Source organism: Triplophysa rosa, linkage group LG14, assembly GCF_024868665.1.
Source record: "Triplophysa rosa linkage group LG14, Trosa_1v2, whole genome shotgun sequence".
In the NCBI taxonomy this organism is placed as follows: domain Eukaryota; kingdom Metazoa; phylum Chordata; class Actinopteri; order Cypriniformes; family Nemacheilidae; genus Triplophysa; species Triplophysa rosa.
The window spans coordinates 19,165,653-19,188,941 of NC_079903.1; the positions used below are offsets into that span (position 1 = coordinate 19,165,653).

The 23,289-nt window shown below is 37.1% G+C and overlaps 3 protein-coding genes and 1 long non-coding RNA gene across 4 annotated transcripts; all 4 read right to left on the minus strand.

The window, feature by feature from the left end:
- Positions 1-730: 730 nt before the first annotated feature.
- Positions 731-4,907, minus strand: LOC130564863 (uncharacterized). Its single transcript, XM_057351281.1, has 3 exons — positions 4,640-4,907; positions 1,480-1,598; positions 731-1,379 (listed from the first exon to the last, which is right to left on the minus strand). Exons 1-3 carry the CDS (start codon positions 4,640-4,642, stop codon positions 899-901), a joined length of 603 nt encoding a protein of 200 aa, XP_057207264.1. The 5' UTR covers positions 4,643-4,907; the 3' UTR covers positions 731-898.
- A 3,768-nt stretch (positions 4,908-8,675) lies between these two features.
- Positions 8,676-9,796, minus strand: LOC130564861 (uncharacterized). The gene is made up of 3 exons (XM_057351278.1): positions 9,741-9,796; positions 9,404-9,528; positions 8,676-9,313 (listed from the first exon to the last, which is right to left on the minus strand). Exons 1-3 carry the CDS (start codon positions 9,741-9,743, stop codon positions 8,728-8,730), a joined length of 714 nt encoding a protein of 237 aa, XP_057207261.1. The 5' UTR covers positions 9,744-9,796; the 3' UTR covers positions 8,676-8,727.
- Positions 9,797-12,460: 2,664 nt separating this feature from the next.
- LOC130564859 (uncharacterized) lies at positions 12,461-14,223 on the minus strand. Its single transcript, XM_057351276.1, has 3 exons — positions 14,076-14,223; positions 13,450-13,574; positions 12,461-13,320 (listed from the first exon to the last, which is right to left on the minus strand). Exons 1-3 carry the CDS (start codon positions 14,076-14,078, stop codon positions 12,708-12,710), a joined length of 741 nt encoding a protein of 246 aa, XP_057207259.1. The 5' UTR covers positions 14,079-14,223; the 3' UTR covers positions 12,461-12,707.
- Positions 14,224-19,096: 4,873 nt separating this feature from the next.
- Positions 19,097-20,952, minus strand: LOC130564867 (uncharacterized). Its single transcript, XR_008964308.1, has 3 exons — positions 20,899-20,952; positions 20,652-20,740; positions 19,097-19,779 (listed from the first exon to the last, which is right to left on the minus strand). It is a non-coding gene; the product is annotated as an uncharacterized LOC130564867 (long non-coding RNA).
- Positions 20,953-23,289: the final 2,337 nt, after the last annotated feature.

A 23,289-nucleotide genomic window follows, 5' to 3' on the forward strand; every position in this document is an offset into this window, starting at 1 on the left:
GGTAAATTGTGAGAAAGCATCTGTTTGGACTCCGTACCTTCAAGGCAGGTCCGTCAGGCTCTTATTATTCATCTCATTTTTTCGATTTAACGCTCCTCTCGCTGTGAGGTGAATGTTCTTATTGATTGAATTCCACCTGACACCTGCTTTCTCCATCCATCCACACTCCCCGCTTTATACCCCAGGGTAATATGCTACAGGCAGATTTTTCATCTCCAACTGACTGAATCAAACCATTTCCATTTAAACCGAGAGTGGATTCTGCCCCGCATTGAGAGGGGTCACACTGTAAGTCTGGTATGTGTGGCAGAGGGTGAGGGGGTCTCTGGGGAACCTGAGACCATCTGTACCTTCCACCCCAGAATGATTATGTGTGTGCAACTTTGATCGACAGGCACATGCATAAAATATATGTAACTTAACCATGTATTTACATGCATTCTGATAATGAGGCCAATGTTTAAGCATTAAAACTTCTGTAGCCTATGCTCATGTTCTTAGTTGCTGTTACAGAAGTGTGTGAACCCACAGGATCAGTCACCCTCAACTTCTGCTGCCATGAGTACGTTTCTATGTCTTCATGAGTTTACATCATCTATGCTTTGTGCAGAATAGGGCAATATGCTAACAAGAGCTATTCAGAGTGAACAGAATCCTTTTTATTGGATTCTCTCTCGCTAATGTGTTAATGTGACACAACACACACGATACCGCATTTCTTTTTTTGGATACAATGTTTTATTTGGTCAGGCAGTAAGCAGTCCTGGTGTCATTAACAAGGTTGTCAACAAAGCAGAAGTATTACAGTTTATGCATCTTTCATTCATTTTATTGAGTAAATAGAAATCAAGCATGTAAGGAAATTGTAATTGTCATGTGTCTAAGACTCTTACAGGTCTTACAGGCGATCACATTCAGCTTTGTAATTTTCACACTGATAACATGGCAAATCGGGTGCTATTGCTGTAAGTCGTTTTTTCAGATTTTTCATTGTATCATGCGTCCAGACCTTTTTAAAAGCAAGGGCTTTAACTCCCTCGTAATTTTGCAGCATTGTTAGGCTGCGTTTAATTGTATATTTCCCTTCCTCTGCTAGACATCTGTCCAAACAGGGTGAATTTACGGTGAAAAAAATCACACATTCACCTTTAGCATTCAAGATGTTTTTCAGATAATTCTTCAGGCGATACTCCGAATGCTGCGTGTTTTCACCTTTCAGAGCTTTTGCAGCTATGAGGTTATTGCTCTTGTAAACATCATTATTCTCAATCGTATTCTTCACATCTTCTGTTATTAAGTCTTGACCAGAATAGTTGGAATCTGAACATTTCTCCTTCCCGACTCTTAAGGCTACAGCGTATTGACCGGATTTACCCAACCTAGAAAACATTAGAGAGCATTTAAGTTTGTGTGCAATTCTGTTGTATTTCATACATTTTTGCTTTAACTACTATCTTTTTGAGTGTATAGGGTGCTTACTTGGCCTCAAAGGCTTTTACAATATTTGCAAGGGTTCGTGTGTTCACATGTTGCGCACTTAGAATACAGGGATGAAGCAGGAAGATCAAGACGAGGCTCTTCTGTGCCACAGTGAGAACCTATAGACCAAACACATGCATAAAAACATAAACAAGAAACAAACATAGAAATTCAAGATATCCTGGCTACAGAGTCGGCGCCAGGGTGCACAAAGTGAGGGTGCTGCTACGTTTAGTGGGGGGGCCAGGGTTTAGGGGTTTAGAATGGGCTGGTGTCCCGAAATTTCATTCTAACCATCAGATTATCCTACCAGGCATGCGCACATCAATGTTACGTCATTTTTTTGCGCTATAAAATCATCCTACTTGTTTATTTTATACTGCTACGGGAATCTGATTGTGTATTTTCGTTGTTAAATCATTCTAGGCCTACATATTTATTTAGTACTGGTAGTACAATTATAGGGTATTGCGCTGTAAATTAATCATGTTTCTTTTATGCTTGTAGGATAATCTGACAGGGTATTTACGATGTAAATTTATTTAATGTGTTCATTTTAAACTTGTAGGAATATCTGACAGGGTATTTTGCATTGTAAAATCATCCTACCTGTTTATTTTGTCGATGTGGTTTAGATTATAGCCTAAATTTTGCCCTGCGGCAGGAAAATCTGACAGGGTTGGACAATTCAAGGTTGAGACACGGCACATGAGGTCTCGCTCTGTTCTGTTTCAGTGTGCGGCTCTTCTGGTGTTAAGAAGCAGCACTCCGCCATGCCCCAGTTTTCTTCTCAAGTTTAAGTTTTAACAATTTAATTTTTTATCAGAGATAATCGTGGAAAACCTGTGCCCATATTCATGAAAAATCTTATCGCAAAGAATTGCTCCTAGTCACAAAATTCTAAGAAAATTCTTAGAAATGTGGGCGTTTCCCCTTAGAATTACAGAAAAGATCCTAGTAAAGAAGAAAGTAATTCATAAAGCATCTTAACCCTTAAAAGAGCTCTTAAGGTCCAAAATTTTAGGAGTAGCGAGGAGGACTTTTAAGAGACTTAAGAGTTTCTTTAGCAGCAGAGAAAATGGACGAAACACGAAAAGTGAGAAGAAATGTGTTGCAATGCATGACAATTTCCATATTACTTTTAAGGTTTGTCAGATTTTGTGTGTGTGTTCAACTTTTGATTATCTTGGTTTTGGTTTTCTTCTATAGCTGCTTTGATGCAATGCAAATTGTAAAAGCGCTATAAAATAAAATGACATTGAATTGAATGACAGTGGAGTTAATAAGACACAACACATTAGATGTTTGTGACCGATCCTATTAGAGACACGCTAACATCTCCAAAACAGCGCAGAAATGCCGTAGCGCCAGAAATAGAAGAAATCACTACATTAACATATTTAGCAACTGGAGAAATGCAGCTCTGCAGCAGAGATGATTTGGTTCTGTCACAACCTTCTATAGTGATCACACAAACAATTACAGCACTTACAGAGACTTATTGTGTCACTGTTCATTTTCTATCAAATACGTTGACATTAACAGCATGCAAATAAAAAAATAAAGAATATATGTGTGTGTCTGTGTGTGTGCGTGAGTATGGTAACACAGAAAAAAATGACGTGCAATTTCAAACTAATGACCCTATACTTAAAGTCGCTCTTCTTCCTTCTTGGCCAACCAACCAATCACAGTCTTCAAAAGACACAGCAACGGGTCAGCCCCGCCTCCTCACTAAGATAAACGTTTTTGTCTTTTCCTTGCTCAGAGTTGCTCTCAGATTGATCCTGAATCACTTTTAAGCTAAGACTCCTACGTAGAAGTTTTTAAGCTAAATTAAGAGCTTTCTTAGAGGATTCTTAGAAGCTTTAAGAATACGGGCCCTGATCTATATGCAACGTGGTAGGTTAACCAAATCATACTTGTAAAAGCGGCACATTCGCACATAACGAGTGCGCGAAGAAATCCATGTCCGCACACGTCAGGCGCGCACTGCCTATTTCATTGAGAGCCAGACATTTTTAACTATAACACAATAAAAAAAGTTAAATCCTGCCTATGGGTGCGCAATACCTGCGAGTTGTAGATACAAAGCTTTTCATCCAGTGCGCGCTGCCGTGTTGAAATTTAACAATTCTAAATGTCCATTTCGAGGACAGCATTGCATATTTCGCATAGCTTTTTCAAAGTTAATAAATTGAACTGAACTAAAAGACATGAAAGACACTGTATGAAAGACACTGAAACGGAAAGACAAAAAGAACTGGAAATACACCGATCATAGCCCATAAATTCAGCGGGAGTTAATAAATGAAGATTACTAATTTAGACGCATATATAGAAAAAAATTAATAGAAAAATGTCAAAAGCAGCTAGGCTTTAATGAAAAAGTGACAGAAAAAGTTTACAGGGGACTGTTCCCCAGTAGAGCTTATGTCTAACAAAACAATCGCATCAATATAACAACACTAAAGAGCGAGCTCTTGCTTTCTGATAGACAGCCTGTATCTCCACTTGTCACCGTCTGCATAATAGTAATGCCCGTTTCTTGTTTATCAATGTTGCCGCTGGACGCAAGCAGCCCTTTAGCTTGTGTTTTTAACAACACATGAAAGTAGGCTACAGCACAAGACAATGTCTTTAAAATCTCTTAACTAAGAAATAAATTATTTTTACCCTCTGCTCTTGTTGTTTCTTTAATAAATATAAACCAAATTCATTCTCCAAATGTTTTTTTTGTAATGATTTCGTCTTTTATCATTTTTAAAAAGTGAGGGGGCACAGTGACTGAAGTGGCCGAGCCTTGCCTCCTAGTGCCCCCTCGTGGCGCCGACTCTGCCTGGCTATGAGAGCTGATTTTCTTTGTGTATTTAATGCAGTCAGATCTTATTAAACGCTTCTTGTATTGCTGTTGCTCAACGAATGCTGCTATGTCACGAATGCATGTTGTACAAAAGTGTTTACTAAATGTGCATATGCATATTACTGTCAGAAACGTTTTGTGAAAGTTAAGTTAAACAAATGCCTTATTTTTATATTAAATTACATTTATTGCATTAAAATTTCCACATGTGAAACACTAAACAAGTTTGAAGAATAGTCATGTATATTGTGAATGTATAAATAAAGTAAAGTAAATTTGTTTTCGTAAGTTACTTACCATTATGGTGTAGCAAAGTTCAAAGTTCTTTGAAGATGTTAGAAGATGAGTTTTCTCTGAGGTAAAGAGAGACGGGGTTATTTCTCCTGAGCCAACCCCACATGAATCACGTGCAGTTATGCAATACTGTATGTTTTTTTCAGTTGTTTCTCTCAAAGTTTCTGCAAACTTTTGACAATTAGAATGTTTTTTTGAACCTATTTATATTGCAAGCAGCAGCTCGAGTGTTCAAGATCGTGAGCTCTGCATGAGTGCATGCAGTCTTGTTTTGTTCTCCTTCTACCTCCCACACTGTGAACCTCAGACCTGCTCTGCCCTTCGCCCCCCATCCTGCTCCACCTCCTCCCAGAGGGTCATCCGTACCTCTAACATCTCTCCCTGCTGCACGGTGAGCTCGTTGGCATTGCGCGCCACAAAGTGATAACGGATTCTGACATGTATGACACAACTCGCAACATTCTTGAAAAAAATAATATACCAATAAATGAGGATATGTTATACTGGATATTGCATTATTATAATAGCTATTCTCACATAGCTATTTTTATACTACTATGAATTTTAGATTTTGCCGTGTTGCTAAAATACAGTACTGAATAATGTCGCAATCTAGATGAGAACAACTGAAAACATTTACGCATTTCAAAAACAGATGGGCAAAAAGAAAGACAATATTCTGTACAAGAAAATGAGGAAACATTTAGAGTAGCTTATCATCTGTTTGTCACTTAGTTTGGTACGTGTGAATGACCAGGCAGTTTTTAGGCAGTAGTTAGAGTAGTGTGAAGACACGAGAGCAAAAACACTGACAGGCGCTATACACTATGGCTATACGTCACAACTTTTCACATGGGTTCTTAATAACTAAGGTTTTGAGTCAAAAGTCCAAAGTGTTGGTTAGCCAAAAATATCCAACTCCTTTAACCACATTAGCCCCACAAGAAGATTATATGAAGTGTTTCAAATCTGAATATTGCTTAACTAACATTCGAGTAATATCATCAAAAGCATATTTACTGCATCTTTTATGTATGAACCATCAGAAACTGAAAACTTAGCATTGCATTTCTCTTTGCCGGTTTATATATAATGCAATTGATTGTCTGACGTTGTTGAATAAGACCCTGACTCTCCATCCACAAATCAGACAGTAGCTACCTGTAAATAGTTTCTAAAACAGCATCTAAAATAGTTTCTAATATAAAATGACTTTTCAAACTATGTTAAAAGGAAAGGCTGATTAGTGTGTGAACCTAATTTAAAGTGTGCAGAATCATGCACAAGACTGCTACTAACAGAAAAGGTTTATTGATGTTACACTTAAAAGTTGCAAAACAAGACGACGTTTAGAAAGACTAACACATTTATTACGAACAAATCCCAATATACCGATCCCCGTTAATTATTTTAGGGGCGGTTTCCCGAACAAGCATTAGTTTTAGCCAAGACTAGGCCTTAGTTAAATTAGGATATTTAAGTTGTGTTAAAAAACATACTTTACGAAAAACATTACTGCTGTGCATCTGGAGACAAAACAATCGCACTGATATATTTTAAGATATGCCAGTGTAAATTGGTTTCGTTGAAGACGCCTCTAACATTTCAGTTAGTCTGAAGACTAGGCTTAAACCGTGTCCGGGAAACCGCCTCATACTGTTATTAGCTCAAACCGGTGAGATCTGACTCATCATGCTGGGTAACCAACGGTGCCAAAAAAAAAGAATACAAAAAGGTGCAGGGTGCCAGTTTAAGTGGTTGACAAGTTGCAACACAAAGCATGGTACTTAAAAAAAATTATTTTAAAGAAATACAGTGAAAATAAAAAAATAACATGCTGCAGATTTATTAGCTTGTTGATTAGCAAGCTAAAGCATTTAATTCGGGTTAAAACACACCAGGAAGGCAGTGCCCATTCCTCACATTTATAACATTTCATATCAACTCCCAACCAACTCCATGACAAAGATAAAGAGGCACTATCCTATTCATCTTTTGAAATTCATCTGAAAGTTTTTTCTCCAAGTATCCTTGCAAGATGTTTTGAATCACAAAAACATTATTTTCTTTATTCAAATTTTTCCAGCCATTCAAAATATTGTTCTCACTTATGCACACAAGCATTGTAAAAGAAAACCATATAGCTATCTTGATTTGCCCATTTTATATTTGTCATTAAAAAAAAAAAAGAATGACATCATAAAAATAAAAAAGGCTTTTAAACATCAACACCAGGGGGCACTGCTTGCAAAAAAATGTGGAGTCCCTCACTTAAAAAATATCTACACAATCAACTTTATCAAATTTAATTTTTTAATTGTTACATTTGAGAAAAGTGTCACACTTTCCAGTGTTTTTAACTCACAAATGTAACCCTCAAAGTGAAATAACCCCCTGCAAATGTTGCTATAAACTTGATTTTTTAATAACATTTAATAACATTTTTCACCACACAAGCCGAATAAACGTTTGATAGTTCATTTAAAACAGAAAAGAAAGTTTACTCATTAAATCTCATTAGTAAAACTGATATGAACAGTGATGATGATGTAGAAATGTTTAGAGCTACAGTATAGCAGTTTTTTCTTCGAGTGTCATGATAGAGAAAAATTAAGGCTTATATAAAGTCTAAACCCAGCAAAGAATTAAATTATGATTGGTGCAGTGATGCGTCATGTGGGTATAGAAAGGAAATCATGACAGAAGCTGCACCTTTATAACCACATATCAAACAGGGTCCATGTTTACCAAAGGAAGCACTAATCACAGAAAAGATGAAAATCCTTCTATTTTGCATTTTTTCCCTTTTAATTTAAATAATTGCAATACAATCTGGACGTTTTACAAATAAATCCCTGATACGTCTTAAGAATGTGTGTCTGCTTCTTTAAGAGTTGGTTCTGCTCTGTGACATTATATGACATCCTGTCCTCACAGACCTGAGAGAGATGACCTCCTGTGTGGTTAAACCTACTGGAATTTTGATAAACCACTCAAATTCAAATGTATTAATTTTTTTCTTAAAACTCATCTTGACACTTTTTCTAACCAATGTTTCTTGGTCAGAGTTTTTGCTGATGACATGCAGTTCTCTGTCATGATCCCTCCTTCATAGCAGATATTTCTCTTGTTCTGGGCGACGGGATCATGACAGCCCCATTTCTTGTGTTTTGTTTTGGAAGCCATGTGCTCTCCCGTCCTGCGTCTTAGCCCCGCCCCCTTGTTTCCTTATTCATTATTCCATTATACATTTAGTCATTTAGCAGACGTTTTTATCCAAATCGACTTACAAGTTGGGTAAACAATGGAAGCAATTGGGTCAACAACAGGACAACAAAAAGCATAAGTGCAATAAAAACATGTCTCACAAAGCCTACTACAGTGTACAGAGCTAATTTTAGTTTATCTAAGTTTAAGCAAGCATGCTTTTTTTATTTTTATTTTTTATTATAAGTTCACGCCCTTCACCTGTTGCCCTTAAGTTAAGTTAAGTTAATTTTAAGTTGTTGTTTTCCCCCTCGAGGGATTTTGAGTTATGTTTTGTCTATGATCAATAAACTTCAACCTTGATATTTCTATTCAACTTCTTATTCCTTTTGTCAAATATTAATCTTCCAGGATATCATAATGGTCTCCTGAATTTTCCCAAATCGTTGAAATCGTTTTAATAGGGATTTTGGCATTTACAGAATACTGCCATGGTCCCAGAATGGATAATTGGCAGAATAGGGATTTACTGTACATCATACATATCATGTAAATTTTATACATAAACATGGTCAATAAAAATGATAATTGTTATAACAGATTCTGTTTGCACTAGTTTGTCCGTGTGAAGCCAAATAAGATATATTGACCAAAACGCATTCAAATAAACAGCAATTACAAACGGACTTGGGCTGTACAGCTTGATTAACTACAGATAATACTTGTGTTTTAAGATCATTGAAAATGCACAAGGGCAAAAGCAACTCAACTACATGGAATTTGTTTATGGCTTGTTTAATAAAAAAAGACTTGAAATATAATGTGAAAATAACAGGAAACATCTATTGCTATAAAGAGGCTTTCAATTTACAACAACGACTAATTCAGTAATTGTTTATGAGACAACGAAAATCAATTTCACCATATGGATCTTCACAGTCAAAACACTCAATGTCATTCCTACAACGATAGAGAGGGACATATTTCGTTATTTCCTTTAGTGCATTTTTTAAACATTGTGGATTTATTTCATCATCTCTCCAGACATGTTTGAAGACAAGCGCTTTAATGCTGCTATGTTCACTCCAGGTTCGAAGGCCGTCAAAGATGTGATATCTATCAAGGCACAAATCAGCACATGGAGAGTTAAGGCTGTAGAGAATAGTGCAGCTGTTGTTCCTAAGATTCAGAAGGGTTTGCATGGGTGTAGTAGGGTGTAATGAAGTGGGGTTAAGCAGGAGATATTCAGAGTGTAAGGAGTATCCATACATTCGTTGAATTCCTGCTGCTATGAGCTCTGTACCTTCATAAACAGGGTCTTCGTTATTAGAAATGGTCATTCTCACAACTCTTGCATTCTCATTGGTTAGAAAGTTGTCCTGCTGGAATCCATTTCGACACTGTTCTGTCAGTACATTGATGGCTACAGCATATTGAAGTTCATTTCCATTTCTATGAAATCTCTTATAGCTGAAAGATATTAAATTGCACTTTTAGGGCAAGAAGAGATGATCAAGTACATTTACAAATCACTGATATTTTACTTCTTTATAAACTTACTTCTGCTCAAAGAAGGTGATAATACGAGCAAGAGTATTCACGTCGATGTTCCGTCCATCCACACTCTTCAGTGTCGAGTGATGAATCAGAAAGAGCAACAGGACGCCACTCACAGATACTGTGAACTAGAATCACAAAATACAACACAAACACACATAAACCTGAGTAACAAGGCACGACATGTGTTGTGTGCATGTCAGAATTGATGTGATTCAACAAAATATTCCAAAATGTTCTTTTTACCAACGAATGACAAAACATTCTTCAGTAAAGAGTGCTATACTCTGCTAAATAAATCAATAATCTATGTTGAGTTATAGTTGTGAAGGGGACTTACCATGTTGTCTGTGTCAGAGATGAGTTGTGTGTGAATCTCCACAGAAGCTGGGATCAAGGAAGCAGATCAAGTAAAGTAGTAAAGTGTGTTCGTGAAGTATTTATACTGGTTTTGATCCGCCTTCTTCCTGGATTTTGTTTGCTGTTGTCATTATCTACTCAGATGGAACTTCAGATGATCCTTTATTAAAACATACTGAATACTGATCACTTAAAGATGCCTTTACCAAAAAGACATAAAAAATACAACATTCAATGAGCAAAAACTTTATAACCTCTTACTAAAAAATGTTTAAATACCAAATACGTTATTATTCTTTGACCAAACAAAAATAATTAAAATATCCAGACAGAAGGAATGATAGGATATAACGTTTTGGTAATTTTAAGAGAACAAAGTGTTTTAAAAGAGATTTTGTCTCTGCACTTTGACATTGTTGTTTACAACACCCTGTGATATTTATTTAAGGCGTGAAACATACTTCATAGCAACAGACATAAAAGATGTGAGATGATCTCTTGTGTGGAAAAAGTTACCCAGCTTTCTTAGAACTGATCTTCACATGTTTCTCAGAGTTGGGCAGCTGCGACTCTGCCTTGAACTTTGATAGTGTAAAACACTCATGTGATGCATGTGAATTCTCAACCATCTATGCACTTTATTCCTGTTCTCACACCACTGAACATTAGCTTTGATAACTTGATATTTATATTAAACTTCATACTTCTTTGTGACTTAATCATCATTATTGTCTGCTGAATTATTTGTTTTCAAATTTAGATTTTGTATGTGATCTCAGATGTTTTGTCTTCTCTGTATACTGTATAATGGTGATGTAATATAACTGCTGCTTGCATTGTAGTTCCCCTGCATGAGGCCAGATAAGATCTTTTCATTGTTTCAGTGTTTTCTTCACAGATTTCTGTGAAGTTTACTCATTATGGCAGATATCAGCACATGGAGAGTTAGTGGAGAACTCTTTTTTTATTCAAGAGGCTTTGCATGAGTGTTGTGGGTGTTTAGCAGTATAGGGTTAAGAAGGAGACACTCAAAGTGTGTGAAGAACGAGCAACAGGACGCGCCTCACTGTAAACTGTTAGAATCACTAAATGCAAGATAAACACACATCAAATTAAGATGTCAATTTTTAATGAAGATCAGTAAGTGTAATGTCAGGATTGGTAAGTGAGCAATCAAGATCCTGAACTTCTCGACCTAGCTACATCTGCAGTCTTTGCATTTATCCACTTGTCTTCTTGCATGCAGCATGTGCAATATTTGGCCAAAGTAGTCAAGTAGTGTGAAGAGCACATTAGTAGTCAAGTGTGTGTAGTCAAGTGTGTGTAGTCAAGTGTGTGTAGTAGGCCTACATTTTACTATGCGACACTCTGAACCTGAATTAGTTGACTTCACTTGAAAATGATATATGAGCCCGCCAAATCACAGAGATGGCGATTCGCACAGGCTTAAAATCACAGACAACCTCTGCAATTAATACAAATGACTAGAGGTCCCCAGGTAATACTAATCCCGTGCGTATAGTGCTCAGGGCACATCAAGCAAACAAAGCTCTACAAAGATCTAAACGATCTCTAACAAAGCAATAGTGATGCATAGAACAAAAATGTTTTACTCGCATAAGATTGCTGCGCCATTCCTATCGGATCCAATATTGAAGGAACAGCACTAGCTGCTTTTTAATTTGAGTCATTCCACAAATCCAGTGTCGACCTGTGCCTTGTTCACAAAAGAATCCTCGGAGAAATGAAACGAACAAACGTTCCATGTTTTTCCCACATGAGCTGGGACGTCTGGGGCGGGGCTAGAGAAGTAGTCGTTGATATTTTTCTGTGCAGGCGGTGTTCAACCTATCTAGGTGCATTCCAGAACCTGGCGTTCGCTGGGCCTGGTGTCAATAACAGATGTAATCTCAGTAACAAGGACGTTTTCAGTTCTGACACTTACATGATGTTCACATGAATACAATTCCCTCTTATATAACAAAAGCTTGGGTTAAAATTGTGATTTTAATTCATGCCTCCTTTAAATAATCATATAATTAGGCTAGAAAATAAAATGCTTTATTAATGTAATGAAAATAAGAAATCGCATTGGAATCTATTTTTACATTGTCATACTAAACGAAAAAAACGTAATCCATCTTTCTATTTGTCATTATTCCTTATCAGTTATCAAAAACAATTTCTCTAGTTACTTTTTTAATTTTGCTACTCTACCCACCTCTGACGTTCACTCCACTTCGTGCCACAACTGTGGACTGAAGAACACGCTAAACAACGCAGCGCGCCCTCGTTTTCATAATAAGAGTTTTAAAACATTTTTTAGGGGGGCTAAGCATGAAATTTAGGGTGGCTAAGGCCCACCTACAAAGGGCCTAGCGATGCCACTGCTACTCTCTTAATTATACTATTGTAATAATTTTTGAGTGTATCGAGTGCTTACTTTTCCTCAATGGCTTATGTTTGCAAGGGTTTATGTGTTTATTTCCATTTTCTGCATTAAGAGTACAGAGATGAAGCAGGAAGATCAAGACAAGGCCCCTTGGTGCTATTGAGAACCTAGAACAAACACACACCACAAACACATCACACAGGTTACAGTATTATATAGCATTTGAGAGAATATTTTGGGGGTCTTTGTGAATGCTGGAACATCACCAGAATAACAATGAGCAGTCCACACAAAACATCAAGGTTATTTTTAATTTCAGGTACATTAAATGATACAAAAGTCATTGTTTAACATGAATAGGTCTCTATAGTACAAAGTGAGGGAAATAGGTTGTGCACAGTGTGCACTTCCCTGTTGTTTTTCATCGTAATTCAATGCAGTGAAAATTACGTTGTTTTATATTACTTTTCAATTACAATTACAATCATTTGATGATCTAAGCATAATCATGACATTTTAGTACCATCGCCAATGCACTTCACCCATCACGATAACTCATGGCCTGTTTGTTTTTGGTGGGAGACAGTTCTCATCGATGGGGGTGTTTCCTTCTCCTTTACAAGCATGGCACTCGGTCTCACTCACACAGCGATAAAGAGGCACACGTGATGCAACAAGCTTAAATTTGCTCTTAAGATCTTTTTCTTTGTCAAACTTCCAGAACTCTTTAAAAACAAAAGCTTTAATTCCACTGTGTTTGCTCCAGCTATCAAGAGCTTTGAGGATGCTATATGGGCCTTGCTCTTTGAGACACGTATCAACACACGGAGAGTTAAAGGTATAGAAAATACTGCAGTCTTGTTTATTTTTGTTTAAGAGTTTTGTCATGGGTGAATTGTCAGGGGGGTTTAGTAAGAGAGACTCAGAATGAATTAGTATTTTTTTATTTTTTTTTATTATTTTTTCTCTATTTCCTGCCGCTATAAGCTGTTTACCCTGGTAAAGTGCAGTGGACTCATCGCCAATGACATTTTTTACATTTTGTGCCTCTTCCTGAGTCAGAAAGTTTTTCTGTGAAGGATTAAAGCTGGCTTGACATTGAGCTTTTGGTACGTTGATGGCTGTCGCGTACTGACGGGGCTGACCATCAGCATCAACTCTCTTATAGCTGGAAAACATTAAGCACCCTCATATCACTTGAAAATTATAGTTACATCAAGATGACTAATGATTTAATTACACATTACCATTAATAAACTATTGGCAAATCTTTTTGTTTTTCTCATTGCATACTTACTTCTGCTCAAAGAAGTTTATAATCTTGGCGAGAGTTTCCTTGTCCACTGCTTCATTCTCCAAACTTTGTGTCCAATGAGGAAGCAGAAAGATCAGCAGAAGACCACTCAGACACACAATGAACTTCTGCAGAGACACAAAATATAACACAGACACACACGTCTGGTTTATTATCTCCGTGGGGACAGTCCATAGGCGTAATGATTTTTATACTGTACAAACTGTATATTTTATCCCCAACACCTAACCCAACCCCTAAACCTAAAGATCATAGAAAACTTTTTGGATATTTAGATTTAAAAAAATATTGTTCTGTACGATTTATATATACGCTTTTCTGCCCATCGGGATCTCAATTTTGGTCCCCACGGTTACACGAGTCCATGTGTTGGTGTGCATTCAGGTTTAGGTCCCCACCGTGATATAAAAACAAGGCCACATACACACGCCCGTTGATACACTTATCATCACAAAGACTTTTCATTAAATGTTTTTACTGAGTTATATTATTGATCATTTTGATTGTGGTGTTATTTATTTTATTAGATAGCACTTCTTACAAAATAATACAAGAAACAACAGTAATAAAGAAATGATAATTATTAAATATTCTTGAATGTGACTTACCATTGTATCTTTTGTCTTGAAACTGTATGTTCAGAAATGATTTTTATATTTTAATTATATCTAACCTATTACGGGTGAGGGTGAAATGCAAACCAACCAAGAATTGTCTTTGATCATTTATTCTTGCAAGAAGGTCATCTGACATACAGAAGGTTCTGCACTGAGAAGACAAGAGGAAGTAAAGGCACACTGTATTTATACCCTGCGAGACAGTCGGATGTCACACCTAAAGCTAAAGTCCATAAAAGGAAGCAAGCAAACATGTGGACATATTCAGTAACTTTTTTGCTCGTGATAATACTTACCTTTGATATTTAATAACTGTTATAACATTTATTCAGGTACAGAATGACATATGTACATGTATGTTGGTGTATATTCAGAGAATATGTTATGATCATCAGGAGTGCCCTCGAGCTCCACCAGAGGGCACTACAGACATTACACAGACTTTTAGGGTGCTTCTCAATTCTTATTTGTGCCTCCTCGTTTCCTTTCCTCGCGTCTTAGCTCCACCCCTTCAGGAGGCGAGGGAAGGGAACAAGGAAAACAAGCGAGGACGGAGGAATTAAAATAAGTGAAATGGCATATCCTCGCTCCCTTTAGGGTCAATTCAAAGCGACGTCAATTAATGATGACTGTACACATTGCACATTTAAAATATAAAAAATAAAGTTAAAAACATACTTTAGGCAGGTTTCATAATCACCACTACAATAAAATAAGTTAAAAACATGCGTAAAAGTGGTCAGAAATGTATATATGGTTTATCAAATATATGTTATACATAAATATTAACTATATTAATATATTAACTTTATGAATATTAACTATACTGTCTGAAATAGATATACATTTACAAAAAAAGCGTAATTATCACATTTATGCGTGTTTGAGTATGATCTAAAGATGTGAGGATGTGCAGGGGGAGGAGAATAATATGCGCGTCAGGTTTAGAGGATGAAACACTTCCACAAAAGAAACACTGTGTTTCAAGTCTTACGAAACCTTTACCCTAACCCTAACCATCTAAACTACCTATGATTGTTAAAATTGACGAAAAACACGTTTGGGTGATCACGTCTGACTCGAAACACCAAGGATTTAGTTAGTGCCATTGAGAAGCACCCTTAGTTTTCAATACAGTTCCCATAATTCAATTCAATTTATTTATATAGTGCTTTTCACAATGTGCATTGTTCCAAAGCAGCTTTACAGGAGCAAATAAGAAAAACATCAAAACACAGAAAGGTAAAACACAGCACAGTGCATGGTGTTTATAGAACAAGCAAGATCATTCTAATAAATCATATCTAATAGATAAATAAATAGATGCAGTCTCCCGGTGAGCAAGCCAACACTGCCCTGCTGTGGCAAGGAACCCAAACTCCAATGATGAATAAATGGAGAAAAAAAACCTTGGGAGAATCCAGGCTCAGCCGGGAGGGCCAGATCTCCTCTGACGTGTCATAGCTGCACTCAGTGACCCCGACCAAAAGCCACCGAGCAAACATCCACGAAGAACAGGGAGAGCCCACCACCCGCGACCCAGGAAGCCCCACTCGCTGAAACCGTGCAGGTCCAACCCGGTCCCACATTTCTCGTCCTTCTCCTCCTTTTATGCTTCCCGAGCTCCGCCGGGAGAGATGCGAGATAGTGATGGGTCGTTCTTGAACGATTCGTTCATTTTCAACGAATCTTTAATGTGACTCGGGAAGACCGAGTCGTCTTAGGGAGTGATTCGTTCAGTCGCGCATGCGCATTGCGCAACATTCTATGGGTCCTGTACTGGAATTCAAGAAGAACGAACGATTCAAACCCGAAGACTCGAGAGGTGAACTAATCAATTCTCTTTCCGGCTCTGACTGCATTGGTTTAGCTTACGACGCTGTCACGTGATGAACGAAGGAGTCAAACCCGAGGACTTGTCAGATAAGAGGTGTGGTGAGCTAATCATAGACTAAAGACCCAGGTAAACAATGAATTAATCTTTTCTGTTTCTTATAGCATTATAGTTTTGTATTGTTTGTAATGTGATCAACGTTTGCATAAGTAGTAGATGTGTTAGGAAAGTAACATGTAACATTTTAATTATATTTTGCCAGGGCCGGATTATCCAATGGGCATTATGGGCACCGGCCCAGGGGCCCATGCGCGCTTGGGGTCCAAGAAGGGGGGAGAAAATGTAACATAACCATGTTTTTGCTATATTAATTCTGCCGTGTGCCTGTCTGGCCCGCACACACGCAAGTGCGCACACAAAACAGTGTTTCTAACGTACGCAAGTCTGTCTCTTGATTTAGTAACTTTTACAAGCTCTTTAGCAGCTTTTGTTCAGGAGAAGCACAAAGCGAAATATCCAGCGACCTTCCGATAAAGCTTTCATTCAGTGGGAAAATGTCGCCAGTGCTGTCCCGCGAGCGCAATGTCTCCTTTTCCCCGCGCAGAGATCTCAGTGAGCGGCAAGGAAGAAGCAGCACATTCCACAGGTGACTCCTGAATGAAATAAGTACAAAACAGCGTTTCCAACAACCTGTCACTGTTATCGACTGTTTGAATGTATAAACATGAACACATTTCGTCTGTAAATATGTATGGTTACCTAGACAGAGGCTGTGTGAAAGAATGTAGCCAAAATCGCCGCTTTTTATGGTTATTTGTTAAATGTCACTAAAGTCACTAAAGTCACTAAACTGAAAATATGTAAATGAAAACGGCTTTATTGTTGTAAATATAATCCATAGGCTAGAATACCCTCACGGCTGTCTTTAAAATCTCAAAAGGTAAGAGTTGTTTACATGTATTTGGTGGTGTTTCTTCGCCAATAATGAATTTTGATATAACGTTGATCAGGTCTAACTGCCTTACTTTACCGATTTTTAGCCTTCGTTATTAGAAAATCCAGAGTGCTTTGCAAAATGTTTACTTACACAGACTCGTGTAAGTATACCTATAATATTCGTTAATGCCGTTTAACACAAACGCTTACATAAGAACGTGAGTCGCGAGGTGCTTACAAAGTTTAACCAAAGGACAAATTACTCTTATAGTATAATCAATGACAAAGTCTGCCCTTTTATTCTTAGACAAATTAAAATGTTTATAAGAAAATATTACTTAAGAATATTCTTAAGAACGTCCTATAATTTATCTTAATAAAGTTTTTATATTTTCTCTTAAGAACAGTTTTGTGAATCCGGCGTGTTTGTGTGTGAATTATGGAAGAATCTAATAGAACTGAATTAATAGGTAGAGGTGAGGCAGTGTGTGCTTGCAAATGCCAGTGAGTTACATTATGCAGGGAAATGTCTTGATATTGTTGCTGCTGGTCCAGAAAAGCATTGTTGTGGTGTAAATCCTGTATGATGTAGGATGTGTACAGGTGCTGATATTGTCATTCAGGTTGTGATCATAGTTTGTAACTTGGCAATGTAATCCTGTATAAGATAGAGGTGCTTCCTACACGTAGTACCCTGTAGGCTATTTCAAAACTTTATTGTGCGTACGTGCATATGGGGGGGGGTCTACAAGACACTTGTGCCCAGGGGCCCCTGAATTCTTTATCCGGGCCTGTATTTTGCTAAAATGAACGAAATGAACGATATGACTCGAAAAAAGATTCGTTCATTTTGCTGAACGAGACTCAAAGATCCCAGTCAGTAAAATGATCCGAACTTCCCATCACTACTGTTTACGTACACTATAACGTAAATTAGAAGTGTAACGCAAAAAAATTGGATTTTTACGCCTAAATTTTGAATTTTACTCGAATACAAATACAAATACTTCCCCCCCTCAACAAATACAAATACAGATACAAATACCGGCTGCTTTGCACACCCTTAGTTTAATATTTGACCTGTGTTTCTCTCTCCTTTATCTTTAATGTGTGCTTTCACTGTGCGTGTATGCGTGTCTGTGTGTTGTGTGCGTGTGCGCGTGCGTGCGCGTGCGTGCGCGTGCGTACTTGTCTATGTGTCCGTCCATGTGTGTGTGTCTATGTGTGTTAGTACGTGTGCATATTCTGTGTGTGGAGCGTTTGTATTTGGGTATATCTGTCTTGTTTTCACCTTTTTTTTCTTATTTTTACAGGTATATAACTTTGATGTGCTCATAGTCAGTATGTTTCATGTACAGCTGCTTTGTAACAATGAAAATTGTAAAAAGCGCTATATAAATAAAGTTGAGTTGAGTTGAGTTAGCAAGTGAGATTTCTGGGGCACCATTGAAAACCATGGTTTGTATTATGGTATTACAAAATTATTGTATTTATTTTGTTCTGTTAAACACAAATAAATTTTTTTTTGAAGAATTTAGGAAAACAAACTGTTCTGGGGCACCTTTGACTACCATTTTTGACTACCCAGAAATCTCAGTTGCTAATAGTCTTCTAAATATCAACAGAACAAAGAAATGTATAAGGTTTGGAACTACATGAGGGTGACTAAATGATGACAGAATTTTCATTTTTGGGTGGAGTATCCCTTTGTGTTACTCCACCCCAAAATGTGTTGCTGAATTTTTTTAATTTTAAAGAATTTCATGAACCTTTCTAATGCGGTGACATTTTTATAGATCTGTTGAGTTGCATGAAATATGACCTTTGTATTATTTTATACTGTTGTCTGGGATCTACTTATGACGTTCGCGTTGGAAGTAAACGCCCACTGCTATGATTGGATAACAGTTCCAAAAGACAGCAGTGTGCCCTGTGATGTACCTTTCTGTGTGTCTGTTTGACAAGCTGCGTGTTTAGTTGGAGCCTTCTGTAAACTTGGTTAGACACGTAGGTTACACATAATCAGGACACATAAAGCGATGTCAATAAAAGTCGTAATTTCAGTAACAAGGACATCTTCAGTTCTAACACTGAATACGATGAGCTTTTATATAACAAATGCTCAGGTTAAAATTGATTTCTTAATTCATGACACCTTTAAAAGTTAAGGAGAGACAAAATTATTTCACAAAATACATAGAATGCATTATTAAATAAGATGATTTTTATTGAAAGTGTTTCATGTTTTTATTTAACTTTATACTTTTCATACATACTGTTTTAAGCATCTTAGCAGGCTCACCAAATTAATCAAGCAACCTAGACATTTAATTGATGTTTGTTTTTCAAACTGACAAACATTCTTCTTTTATTTCTTCATTTGAATTTGGCTTTCCACAAAGGGTGCATGCATTGTTTCATATACAGTAGTTGTCTTCAACTATATGCAGCGCAGAAGTGTCACACGATCAGCAATCTTCTTCAGGTTTTCTTTCAGCTTCTCGTTGTTTGCTTCACCTTGGTCATGTGTCCATATATTTTTGAAAACAAAGGCTTTAATTCCCTGATAGTTTTTTAATTCATCAATACCTGGTATAATGTTGTAATATCCATTAAGACAGGTGTTCATACAGGGAGAGTTAAGGGTGTAGAACACGCATGCATTCTTTTTCCTATTTAATAAATCTGTCAAAGGTGAATTATTTACAGGGTTTAGAAGCAGAAACTCTGAATGAGCTGGATTTGGTTGTGTTTGAACTCCTGCGGCGATTAGCTCTGTGCCTCTGTAGACTGGATTGTTATTACCCATTATAACATTCTTTACATTTCCACTTGGGTCACTTATCAGGAAATTTTCAGCCGATGGTTGGAAATTCTGACTGCACTGTTCAGTTGGGACATTGATGGCTGCTGCATACTGCCCTACTTTGTAATTAAAGAAAACATATATTCAAATACTGTACATGTTAGACTCAAAACAATTGGCATCTCTTTCAGTGTTAATAACAATAATGGCCTTAAAGGTCAGATATGACTGCATATGATGCCTAACACCGTGTCCTAACCAGACCTAACGACGCCGTGGTAAATAAGGTATCTTATTTAGAATATGGGTGCTTCTCAATATGCCTCCTCGCTCCTCCGTCATCCATCCTATGACCCGGAAACCGATCGAGCTCAGACATCTCAATTCTCTAATTGCACCAAGAGGAGGCGAGGAAAGGTATTTGACATACCTTAAATACATTTCTGACCACTTTTAGGCATGTTTTTAACTTATTTTATAGTAATGGGGATTATGACATCTGCCTAAAGTATGTATTTAACTTTTTTTAATATTTTCAATGTGCAATGTATAGAGTCATCATTAATGGACGACGCTTTGAAATGACGCTAAATAGACTGGGATACGCCATTATAATTGTTTTAATTCCTCTGTCCTCGCGTCTTTTCCTTACTCCCTTCCCTCGCATCCTGAAGGGGTGTATCTAAGATGCGAGGAAAGGAAACGAGGATGCAAAATGAAGAATTGAGAAGCACCCCAGGACGCATCTCTATATGAGCACTCTTCAGCTGCAGCGTGAGACGGTGCATGGGCAGAAAAAAAACTCTTCTGATTGGCTGTGTTTCGTGATTGATCGTCGCGGCCCGCCCCTTTTTCGCATTAGGTATGGACAAACAAATTGCTTGTCGCAGGAATCTAATCGTATCGCGTTTGGTTAGGATGCGGTGTAAGTGTCTAAACAGTAATGTTTGTAGTTGAAATAACAATTAGTTTCTTCATCATATTAACCTACTTTTGGTCCAAGAATTGTATAATGGTAGCCAGACTGCAAAAGGCCCGAGGAAGCAGGCAGATCAGGAAGAATGTCTTCATATGACATGCCTACAATATACAAAAAAAAGATATGTAAGTAACAAAATAACAATTAATTACTTATAATTTTATATGAAATAAAATCTGAGTTTGCAGAGATGATACACATGCTACTAAGCTATACAGCAATTTAAACTACCAGCTTAAGCCTTTACTTAGTTACTTACCATAATAGTTGCTCTTTACAAAGTCAACAGTCCTTAGAAATGTCGAGATAAAACTTCTCTGAGAAACTGTAACTGTGAGAGGAACTCCCTACTGTATTTATCCTGAACCAGCACCCCACATGAGTCATGTGACTGAATGGCACATTGTAAGGTTGGACTCATTCAGATCTAAGTGTAGCTTTTGTTTTATACATTCAAACAAACACCAAACATTTTTTTTAAATCTAGAGACCCCGAATGATTGCCAAAAATCTAGAATATATGAATCTAGAATACTTTTTGCAGCATACGGCATGTTTACAGCATTTTCAGATTTTTTATGGTGATGCAACATTCAAAGCAGTGAAAGACTGATTTATTTTTGTTTCAAAATTAAAAAATGTTTACGTATAATTAGCATTAAATCAGTATACCCTCGGTGCATGGGATTTATCACCATTACACTTTTATGTAATCATTTTTTAACACCTCGAGTGTTTAAAATGATAGTTACTCAGTGTTTCTACTGTATAATCAACATTTTTGTTCAGTGTTGATTTAACGCTATCAAAGATGAACCTGTATGTTCATGTGAAAAGTGTTTTAACACAAGTGTTAAATCTCCCAACATATTTTTGCTGTGCAGATACAGAAACAAAAACCTATTGCAGTACAACTACGTAACTTGTGTTCAGTTGAAAAGTAAAGGTTAAAAGTGTCCTAATGAATACTGCAATAAAACGTAAGCCTGTCTTATAAGAATGTCTATTTTTTGCATTTTGCATATTTATTGTTGTTTATGTTGTATAATTTGTTGTCAATTGTGCCACACCCAACTGCATCGCTGCAAGCTTTCCGCCTCGTACACCTGTACAAATTTAAGCTGTTTTGTTATTTTCGTGTTTCTTAATAATTAAAATGACCTGACAGATGTAGTCAAATACGGAGGAGCTGGGGATGGGTTTTATATGGCACAGTTGATCAGCTGATGAGGAGCTAAGAAAGGGAATTTAGAATAAAAGCTGTGTCTCGTCCTCCGGAGGTCGCATTTGACGGCGGCATACGTCATTGAGGCTGTCTCGTTTCAGAAAAGCAAGTAGGACACTCCAAATGCACCATTCGAATGCAACCTTCTTTCATGGGAATTCTTTGCATCGCCACAAACCAACGTATTTTATTTGAATAAACGGGCAGCAGCTTCACATTCAATCAATGTGGTGCTTAAATGAAAACAGTTTACAGTTTTTTTTACATTTTATTTCCTCAGTAGACAGATGTAGTAAATAGGATTAAAAGTGTTTAGTGATTTTTAAATGTTTAAAACAGTAGGACAATCATTTTTTTCATTTGTTGAACTCTTCTGGCATTGTTTGAGGTAGACTTTTCATCTCTTTAATTCACCTAGAAATCATTTTTATTAATTTGACACATGGTAAAGCGCAATGTGTTGTGAACGTTATACTTCCTGTTTCCTTTTCTTCCAACAAAGGACGTCTCATTTAATTCTAAGTTGAGGACCCTCCTTATACCGCATTCTTTAGAGGATGCAACCTCCGGAGGACATGAGGAGGCTGCCTTCCGAAACGAGACACAGCTGCAGTCTAGTAAGCTATGTGTTGTATGACTACTGGTTGATCAGCACACACAAAAGGAGAATCTTGACAGATTATCATATTTAAAATCTCAGTCACGCACATACTAAAAGATTTGAAAGCGAGAATCTTCATTCCAGATACCAGAACTAATCTTCAAAAACAGCATTTATGTTGGAAACTGTATGTATGTTCTGATAGGAGTAAAACAGGTTTTTATAAGACAGGGCAGAGTAGGAATCATTTGTGAGTATAGACGGTGTACTGACGGTTAGGTTTAGGTTTAGGATGACAACAGTGCTTACTACTAGTCACAAGGTCTCATAATTCGATGGTCACCAAATTCGGTGTTCAATGGCTTTGACTCGAGAGAGATCGATCAATCCTGACCTCATGGACAGACGCAATTTTACTGCATGCACAAGATGCTTCCAGTTAGAGAAGTGCAGAGCTACCTTGTGTGAAAACATAAAAACAGACTTTAAAGTTTTTTCACAGCAGGAAATGTTATGAAAAGTATCTTATATGAGCTTGCACTCGTTTGGTGCCGTGATGCGAGATCCAAGGGGAGTGGCCCTTGTAGAAGAAAAAAAGATTAATAATACTGATGTTTGCTGCATTGTAAAACTTTGACTTGACCCACAGACCATCTATGAACAAATTATATTTGTAGATTTTCAATAGAAAAAGAGGCATTTTTTGGCAAAAGCTAAAGGAACTGAGAAAGTAAAAATTGCAACATCAGAAAGGTTTTAATCCAAAAGAAAATATTAGTACAGGTGTGAAGAGAGTTCCTGATAAGTTGGACATTTGAATGATA